This window comes from Phaethon aethereus (genome assembly GCF_964289735.1).
Source record: "Phaethon aethereus genome assembly, chromosome: Z".
NCBI classification, from domain to species: Eukaryota; Metazoa; Chordata; class Aves; order Phaethontiformes; family Phaethontidae; genus Phaethon; species Phaethon aethereus.
In genome coordinates this window covers 72,694,762-72,705,278 of record NC_138577.1, presented here as the reverse complement: position 1 = coordinate 72,705,278, position 10,517 = coordinate 72,694,762, and the positions used below count along the sequence as shown (strand labels likewise).

Below are 10,517 nucleotides of genomic sequence, written 5' to 3'. Positions count from 1 at the left end.
GTAAGTGACTGATCTCAAATGACTATCAAAACACCGAAGCACTGTGTGATGATTACTCAGTGAAAATAAATAATCAGGACATTTCCATTAAAAATAGCATTGTACAAATCTTTATTTTTTAATCATCTTAACAATGTAGTTAGTTTGCTCTCCAGCCCCAATTAAAATATACAGAGGTAATTGTAATGCGTGTACATTTAAGTTTACATCCTAAAAACGCCAAATTCTGTCTTCTTCGTAGGTGCATTTAATGCTGCACTGAGACTGAGGCCCAAAACCAGTCTTGTGTCAGCTGGATCAATAATTCCATCATCCCATAATCTAGGGGAAAAAAATAGAATCAAACAATAATAATTAAAGGAAATTAACATATACAGTGGGTAGGTTTTCAAGCACATGAAACTGGAAATAGTTTAGTATTACTAAAGAGAGTTGGACTAAAGAGCTAATTATACTTGAAGTATATATAAGTATATATATATAAAGGAGTTAATTCACCTTAACCATCAATGCAATAAACTGCTGTGTATTACTCTGTGGAATTTTTCTTCTAGAACACAGTATAAATATTGGATAAATGAACAACGTCAAGTCTACATATTTTAAATGAGATTCTTCATACTTATTTTTAGTATGAAGTCATCACCTTGGAAAAAAGAGATCCTTTTTGTTTTTTAATATTCACATGAAAAATGACCTTTTGTCAATGACCTATCTTCTTCTATTAAGAATGACAGTATTTTAAGGACTATGCCACATGATTATTTACGTTATTCAGGTTAGTTCAGCTGCCAGATGAGGATGATACAAGTGTTTATTCTTTCATCATTAAAAGAGCCAGAGTAAATTTCAAATTTCAGTATTTCTTGTATTTATTTTTTCTGAAGTCCATTTCTAAACAACTGTAAGATAATGCCCTCCTTAACTCAGCCCTAGAGGCAATTAAATTATGAATGAGCAAATTCATACCAAATTATATATGTATATACCATATATTATACCAAATTCCCAAGTCCCCAAACTCACAAACACTTGTAAATAGTCTCTTCGATATTATCCAAAAATTAAAGTACGTGTGGCATCAGTTCCCAATGACAGCTCCATCCTACCTAAAATAAAATCCATGTCAAAACCCCCAGCAGGCCTGTTGTTACTGTTACAAAAGAGTAAATATTATATAACTACTACCTCCTCAGCAAGATACTTAAACAAGATACTACGCTGCAACCCAAGTCTCGCTTAAATAAGCATGCATTTTAATCAGGGTCTGCAAAACGTATGTACAGTATCTTTGGTTAGCATAGCAATGCTCCTCCTCCATCTCATCTTTTCCTAGAGAGACTTATTTTGCATTCTTTTTTGAACTTAATTCAGTGTGGCTTTTAACTATTTGTCTGTGGAAAATTTAAAAATAGAAGAAGGGGTAATGAATTGGGAGCTAAGACTGATTCTACAGGAGAAAGCACTGTCATTCCTTTCTAACTGAAGTTTCCAGCTGCAAATTTCCTATTGTTTGAAGATGAATTGAAAAAAAATCTATTATACAGGAAACGATACATTTTCCTCAATACTAAATGGGCCAACCACATCCCCAAAAGAAAGACGACTGCAAACTGTACATAAATACATGCTGATAAGCTCAAGGCAGCAGCAGGGCACTTCTGACTATTTTCCATCTTTGCTTTACTTCACTGTTTGCTATGAAAGTATTATTCATCAAATCAGATAAAAATATTAAGAGACTGATAACGTGTGCTGTTTATTTTACAACAAATACATGTATCTACCCTAGGATGCACAAAGTGGAATTGTAATAAAGGACACCTGTAAGAAGATGAGGCACGAGGGTTCAGACTCAGCTTAGGAACCTGCTCTCCAACTAACAGAGAGAAAAGAAAAAAAGATACCCAACTCAAAAAGAACATTCTATTATAAATATATCTTATCATGGTGCAGCTCCCCAAGTAGAGAAGACTGTTACCCTAAAAGGGGCACAAGAGCAAAGCTGTAGTACAAAAGGAGAAAGGAGCTTGAAGAAGGGAAGACTTTGCTGTTAATTGGGCAAAATTATGCTGTTTCTTTTTGGGGACTAAAACCAAAAGCTTGATTGAAGAAATTTTGCACCACAGCAGCTGTGGCACTCACTGACCTGACCTGGCTTGCAGGTCTCAACCAGCACAGAAAGAAGTCAGGGGGAAAAAAAAATAGAACTTCTTTCAAGGGAAAAAAAAAACCCCAACTATAAACCCAAATTAGAAATATAAGGAAACTGCAGCTCTGTCTAATCTGTTCTCATTTTAGGATTCTCAGTGTGTATCTCCTTTCTAGTGGGCTAGTAACCCATGCACTGGAATATTCTAACAGCCATGCTTGCGTCTACATGGAATTGCTACCAACAGCAAATTCTGAGAGGAGACACAAGAATTGTCTATATCACATTCTGGATAAAGTGCATGGTATAAGCTCTTGCAGTCTGGTTCCCGTGAATAACTCCTTTCCTAACTGTAGCTTTAAATTGTAAGTAATAACTCATTAATATATTTGGGCATATTTTAACAATACTCTTGAGTCTCTTTTCAATGGCGTAAATGCTGCTTACCACACAGCAAAAGCAATTGGAAGCTTTTTTGCTCAAAATAACCAAAGTACCTTGGGTTTACTGAGACTTAGTTACGAGTTGTTTAAATTCTCTTGTTTTTCCCCAAGACAGTGGTTATATCTGTTCATATAACCTAGCATTACAGAATGGCCAAGGTAGAGTATTTCCTATACTTTCAACATCATGAAGTATGCATTACCAAGGTTTAATGCATATGCTTTTCTTTCTTTTTTCTTGTATTTTAGATCTTGATTTAGTTTTCATGAATATAGTCAGATTAATCCACTGAGAGGATGGAGAAGATCCCTGTTAATAGTGAAAAGCAAAGTCGTTTTCTGAGGTCAAATCAACCACAATTCCTTTGTCTTCTTAGGACTGTGGAAAAAAATTGTTAAGAACAATCTCAAATATAGTCATTTCTATTTTTAAGCAAATTTGGTTTTTTTGACTGTTACAAGTTTGTTTGCTCTGCGTATCAAGTTTTTAAAATGAACACTTGCAATTAACTTTTTATTTATGAAACATATTGAAACTGAATGAAGGAATTCATACTTCTTAAAAATGTTTAATGAATCTGCTAAGGGCCTGGGGAGCACAGAGATGAACTGAATAAAAAAGAACCACCAACTTAATGCTGTACCTTCCAAGCTGCCACTTCAATAGTGACTACCGCTGTAATAATCACTTCCAAACATGAAGCACATTATAATGGCAGATGTGGCTTTTTGTAACAACACAATTAACTTATATTGACAACCACAAAGATTTTATGTTGCATGGAAGTCAAGTTGCTTTCATATGGTCACCCTTGGCTTCTGCTTCTCTTTGTTTAAAGAAAACCACATTTTCTACTGGGATGTAACATTAATAATTAAACTACCTATTATTAAAACCCCATTGCTAGAACATGAGTCACAACTACACTCACAAAATATTTGTAACCAAAACACCAAGAGTAAAAGAAATGAAGCCCCCAAAAGTAAAATGCTCATGTAATTTGTTAAGATGCAAACTGCTGAAATCTTTTTAGAAACCTGTAAGCAGATTAATATAACTCATTAAAAAGGGTGCTGCCTAATGACTCCTGTTAATTAAAACTGCTCACTGTGAAAGGTTCTAATAAAATAATTGATTAAAGTTTGATTAGAAAATACAACTGCAGGGAACAGTATTGACATGCTGTATATGCAACAAGTTATAATTTATAAGCAAAATTATATAAGCAGAGTAAATAGGGAAACGTGCTTGTTTTTTAAGATCATTAGGGAGTTTTCCTTCCCTCTCAATTATTACTGCTAAAAGCTTGATTCAAAGCCTAACAAACTCAACTGGAAGGGTCACATCAATCTCAATGGACATTAGGGGTGAGGCAGACTAGTCCCGGTATCTTATCAAGAGGACAGCGTGAGGGAGCATCCAAACTGGCTGCACCCCAGCAGCAATACAGACAGCAGTCTTTCTGCCCATCTATCATTCTTCCCTCTTAGAAATGCAAAGCTGTTTGTTGGAGTTTTCTTGTTGGTCTTTTGGTGGAGGGATCTAGTTAGCATCTGACAAAACCAAGGCTGTCCAGATCCAGTTTCAATACTGCACCCTGACATCTGGTTGATGGTTAACTGTTTGGGTTTTTTACCACGACTGGAACCAGAGAGGAAGCATCCTTCAGAGCAAAGGGAACAGGTTACTCCTCCTTGACCTAGGGCGAATGCTTGCCAATGTTGGCTGACAAGTGGGTTGGCTCCAAGGCACAAGGTGGCTAAATCCCTCTCTCAAGTATATTACTTTCTGCAAAAACTGTAAAACTACTTCATCTCATTGTTTCTGTTTGGGCAGCCTGCTTCACCATAATGAAAACTTCTGAGCTACTGGTCTGAGATCTTGCTCAGGGATTAGCAATAAATGAAGGAACAAGGCACACACTTGGTACTATTGGCAGGAAGGCATGAAATCGGGGCAGAAAACACAAGAATATCTACTGATATACCCAATTATCTCGACGAGACAGCAAAGAGCAATTAAGAGCTCCTAGACAACGCTGACTGTACCTAAATGGATTGAAGAGAGAGAAACCAGCTTCGACTGCCTTGACCTGGGCCAGTCACACACTGTTCTCACAAGCACTCCTCAGTGAAAAGGGGCACTTCACTTTAATTGCTTTTAGCGAGATGAACCTCAGTGGGATTTCAGCTCTGACATTTGAGTTCGTGTCTCAGCTGGGCTTATGAGCTTGAGTGCATCATCACATGAACCCAACCGCATGCAACCCAGACCCACACTAGTTCTCAGCTAGCCAGCTTACATCTGTGCATGCTAAGTTTCCCTTCCAAGCTACAGGCACAATAAGAAGTACGTAACTACCCTACGTTTTTAAATGAAGGACACCTAGCATTAAGAGCACTTCCTAACCCCTGGCTACAGAAACTTAGCCTGTTTACTGAGATGCCTATTTACAACCTAACTTCACAAAATGGCCAGATTCTGGAAACATAAACTAGTAAAAGTTGCTCAGTAGAGAGCACAAAGCTGATGTAAATACTCAAGTTTCATGTCTAAAAATCAGTGGACATCATAAAAAATTTAGAATCTGATTTTTTAAAATTCTAACCTGATTCTAACCTAATTCTAATCTTACAAGTAGAACTACTTTCTTGCAGATTAGTAACTTACTGTTGTAAATACTGACAATGGTCTGATGGTTCTTGGGAGACGACAAGTTTTATATCGCTAATATACTGAATATATTGAATGTTAAATAAATCAAATTATTTTCAATCATGAGTACAGAGTATGACCATGTTTCCAGTGAACATATAATAAAAAGCAAATGTAAAAAAAAAAAGAAACCATTCATCATCTTCTCCATTGTGGGGATTATTTTAAATACAGACAGTTTGACTTATTTTTGTAATGTTATTATAACAGTGGAAAATACTTCTCCTTAAAACCCAGTTATAAAAGATGGCAATATGTGTTTTCATTTTTCCTGCTTGCCTCAAGGCACAAGGTTTTGTGACATAGGCTTGATCTTTTAGGGGTACTAAGAGAGATAGCATGAAAGTTTTTAAACAGCTGACATCATCTCCCAATTTGGGGAAAATGGAAAACCCTATGAAATGTAAATCAGTTAAAAAATTAAAAAAAAAAAATCAAAACCAGTGTGCCACCAGAAACTCCATGTCAGTAACAATTCAGGATTTCACAAAAGTATCGTCGTTGATTATGTGTAAAAACCCCAATAAACTGTAACTTAGTAACAGTGGGGATTGTATACACATGCATAAAACCTCAAGAAGGTGAGAATATCTGACCCTCTGCAACACTGCCAAATAGGTCTCTGCCAGAAGCAGAGACCAAACAGTGACCAGACTAAAACCCTCCCTAAACCCATGATCCACATGCTATATGACTGCACCACTGAAACCTGCCTAGATGACACCACAAACCCTGTGCTACATATCCTACTGAGACTACTCAGAATACCCCTGACAGCACCAGCCAGGGCAAAATGGCAAGAGCTTCCATTTGTTGAAGGCACTTACTTGATTAAACATTAAAATGAATATGGATCCCCCAGGTACGATTAGTTCAGTGAAGTTGATTCCACTATCCCAACAGAAAACAGAGTAAAAGCTACCATTAATTTTATATCATCCTTCAGATCACGATAAACAATTCATAAAGGAGCTCACTGATGCTACGCTGCTGCTGTTGCTGCTGTGTCAAATTTGTCATACAGGAGATTAAGCAGGTATCAGGTTCGACAAAAACGCTCCCAAACTTCTCTTACTGACATCTCTATGATATTGACAGAGTATCTTCCACCCACCTGTTCACATCATTTCTGCCTATGATGCCCACATAAAAATTTACCATATCCCAACTGTTCTGTATGCAGTTTGTTTCTACACTTCCCAGCTTGCAGGTAAGAAAAACATCAGTAATTCTAATTCAGCTACACAAAAACATACATACAGCAGACTCCACGGTTGTACAAGACTAATATTCTTTCTGCAAAATGAGAAGCCACAGAGGTACAGTAAAGCCCCGTTATTATATGCTACCCTCTAGCATCATAAGCAGCTGAGAGCCTGTAGAGAGCTAGTTTTTGGATACCACAAGCAGAAAAATGGGCAGGAAGTTCAGTACAGACAGGATTAAACTAATGCAGAGTAACAAAGGCCAAGAAAGCCTCCAAGCTTGTTTCCAGAGGTAACACTCCAGGATGCCAATTTTCTTCATTAGCCTAACTAGCTCCATAGACAGTGGGATCGAGTGCACACTCAGTAAGTTTGCAGATGACACCAAGCTGAGCGGTGCAGTTGACATGCCTGAGGGACGGGACCTGGACAAGCTCGAGGAATGGGCCCATGTGAACCTCATGAGGTTCAACAAGACCAAGTCCAGGGTCCTGCACCTGGGTCGCAGCCACCCCTGGTATCAGGATGGGTGATGAAGGGATCGAGAGCAGCCCTGCGAAGGAGGACTTGGGGGCACTGGTGGATGAAAAGCTGGACATGAGTCGGCAGTGGGCGCTTGCAGCCCAGGTGGCCAACTGTATCCTGGGCTGCATCAAAAGAAGTGGGGCCAGCCGGGCAAGGGAGGTGATTCTGCCCCTCTACTCTGCTCTGGTGAGAACCCACTGGGAGTCCTGCGTCCAGCTCTGGATCCCTCAGCACAGGAAAGACATGGTCCTTGCTGGAGCGGGTCCAGAGAGCCACAAAACTGATCTGAGGGGTAGAACACCTCTTCTATGAGGACAGGCTGAGAGAGTTGGGGTTGTTGAGCCTGGAGAAGAGAAAGCTCCAGTGACACCTTATTGCAGCCTTCCAGTACTTAACGGGGGCTTCTAAGAAAGATGGCGATGGACTTTTTACTAGGGCCTGTTGCAACAGAACAAGGGGTAATGGTTTTAAACTAAAAGAGGGTAGATTTAGACTAGCTATAAGGACGAAATTCTTCCCAATGAGGGTGGTGAAACGCTGGCACACACTCAGAGAGGTGGTAGATGCCCCATCCCAGGAGACATTCAGGGTCAGGTTGGACTGGGCTCTTCTAGTTGAAGATGTCCCTGGTCATTGCAGGGGGGTTGAACTAGATGACCTCTAAACGTCCCTTCCAGCCCAAATATTCTATGATTTACTAATATTCCATTAACCTGAGCACAAAATGCTGCAAAGGAGTTTTCAACAAACACAAATATGCTGCACCCATCAGCTAATGCCCTGTCCAAATTGCTATCATCCAATATAATCACCTACCAAGATCATGACCTGAGGTTTGCAAATGGCTTCAGGTCTTCCTGAATTCTCCTTCACCACTGGCCTCTTCTACTTGCAGAATCCCACTAAGATGAATTCTTCCTAACACACATGCAGCTACTCATTACACTGTTCAGTGGGCTTTAGAAAGGTGACTGGATACTAGTCCGGGGAGAATGATGTAAAACTTATCCAGAATAAAATACATAGGATATAAACTCCATGCTACCATATTATTACTTACAGAACAAGCAGAATAATTCCTGCAGGTGCATGCCTTCTTCTGAAACGGTACATACTACAAAGTCTCAGAGATAAGACAGACAAAAAATTGATTTGGAGCTTGTTGTGTTGTACTCCTGCACATCAAACACAGTCTTTGTGCCAGACTGCTCTGTTCTGCTATTCTTCCAACACCAAGATTTAGACATTAAGTTGTTATGTTCTGTGACTACAATTAAGGTTTGAAAAGTAATTTATGTTACCTTGCACTGGAATAATAAGGGTTTCCTTCCTCCTCGAACCTTCTAATGATTGGCTCCTTCAAAGCTGCTTCATCTGCCTCAGATAACTAAAAAACCACGCAAATAAGCAACACAGATAAGATATTCTTTAGTATTTTCTTCCTCAATGACAGTAGAGCTTTATGTACAGCACCAAACTCGAAAAAATTGCCTAAATGATCTCCCCAAAGTTTCTCTCCCTTTCACACAAAATTATCAGTTTAGCATATTTGACAATGAAATTAAAATGCCAGTTTTAAAAATGGATGGGTGGGAAAAGGACAGTAAAAATATACTTAACTGAGTATAAGAATAATTGGGGATTAGCATCTGAAAAATGACTGAAGCTACTGTACCGAATAAACCCTGTTCTGAGTTGTCTTTGGCAAGATTTTTCAAGAAAACAGGGCTGTGCTATTCTAAAACTGGTCTTCTCTATGATCCAGGGTGGCCACCACTGTAATTCAGAAAATTTCAATTTTCTAACACATTTTACTGACATTAACTACAATTATTTTTCTCAAACTTCTTTGTGGGTATCATGCTGTCCATCTTAGGGATTTGGGAATTTAAGACAGAGACAGATTAGGATGAATATATTCTATCCACAGAAAGCCCAAGTAAAGTGTAGAAGAAAAACCTGTTGAAATAACCTGTACATACTGCTTCACTATTCTGATAACCACTCACGAAAAATACAAGCAATTTTAAGACATCTCAATAAAATCACTTCTTATGGGACCAAGGCACCAGTATAAACATAAACCATGTAATTTAAAAAACAGAGCAGAAAAGAGTGTACAGAGAAACTATAAAAGATTATTAAACAAAACACCACTAATTTTCCATTAAAATATTGAAATGAGTCTAAACCTTTTCCAAACCTCTACAGACTTCTGCTATTATAAGTTTCATAATTCTCAGTCACTGAATAATTTGAAGATCAGCTGTCTATAAAACTGCCTCTTCAAAAATAACTGGAAAGACACTTTGTTCTCACATATTCCTTCTCATACTCCCAAACCAGGGAGAATCCCTAGCTGCTCATCTTGGATAGAACTAATAATCTGGTGCACAAAATACAAAAAGATGATGATATGAGAAATACTCCTTTTTTTAAGCAAAGACAAGAAATGTCATGAATGATCTTCGTATTTAGAAGATGTAAACAGTAATATTTCACAAATGCTTCATGTTTGTCAATGGACTAGGTAGCATTGGGAGAGCAATGATGTCTCACCAATGGCATTGGTGTCTCACCAATGTTACACCAGGTGGTGTAACACCCCTTCCTACCTCATTAAGGGAGCAACTCCAGGGAAAGAGTAAATGATAACATCACTGCAAATGAAAAAAGAAAGATGTACCTGTTTTCCCTCCCTTGCTTTTTGGTCCTTAGCTATTGTAGCTAGAACAGTTGCAGCTTGTTCCCCTCCCATCACTGATATGCGAGCATTTGGCCACATATAAAGAAATCTTGGACTGAAAAAATACATATTAAATATTAAAATAACACACTGCCTTATTTCCTGTGAGAGAACCAATTCTCACTCAGCTAAGACTTCATTTTTATGCATGAGACTCTTACAATGTACAGGTTTTTAAAGAATGCAAATTAATGTATGTCAATGCTTGCAGCATTATGTTTGAAAATGCTAAAATTCTGCTCATTTCCTACATTCAAGCACATTAAAAATTTATTTCTCCCTTTCTTGAGTCTCTCCATCTCACCTCCCCACCCCGGAATTTTTCTCTTTAAAAATACCACCAACAACTTCAATAGTATCAGGGACCTTGAAAAATGAAAAAAAACCATTTATGTGAGTCATGTCCAAAGGTCAAAAAAAAAAAAATCCTTAGGGGTTCTGCAAATATTACTCATAAAAACAGGCTCATTAAAGTGAATACAGATACTTTTACACAAGCTGGTACTTTTCATATGAATGGAGAATGAAGGACCAGACCATAGTGCCTAATGATTTTTTAGGACTGTACAGTTTTTCCTCCAAGAGATAAAATGGGAGAAAAGCATATCAGCATGTTTACATGTTAGAAGATCTCCTCCACCACTTAAGGTTAAATATGAGCCTATCAATCTCTACAGGTTTGTCATGTTGTTATTAAGACAGTATTCAGTGAGAACTGTTTAGTTTTTCC

General features: G+C 38.1%; 1 protein-coding gene across 1 annotated transcript in view; it reads right to left on the bottom strand.

The window, feature by feature from the left end:
* Positions 1-203: 203 nt before the first annotated feature.
* Positions 204-10,517, bottom strand: part of MCCC2 (methylcrotonyl-CoA carboxylase subunit 2) — a gene marked incomplete at both ends in the record, with an annotated part of 41,435 nt that continues 31,121 nt past the window's right edge. The window contains 3 exons of the mRNA XM_082012901.1: positions 204-321; positions 8,343-8,428; positions 9,728-9,842. Of these exons, the coding sequence (XP_081869027.1) occupies positions 204-321; positions 8,343-8,428; positions 9,728-9,842 (319 nt within the window). The remainder of the gene's footprint in view (positions 322-8,342; positions 8,429-9,727; positions 9,843-10,517) is intronic.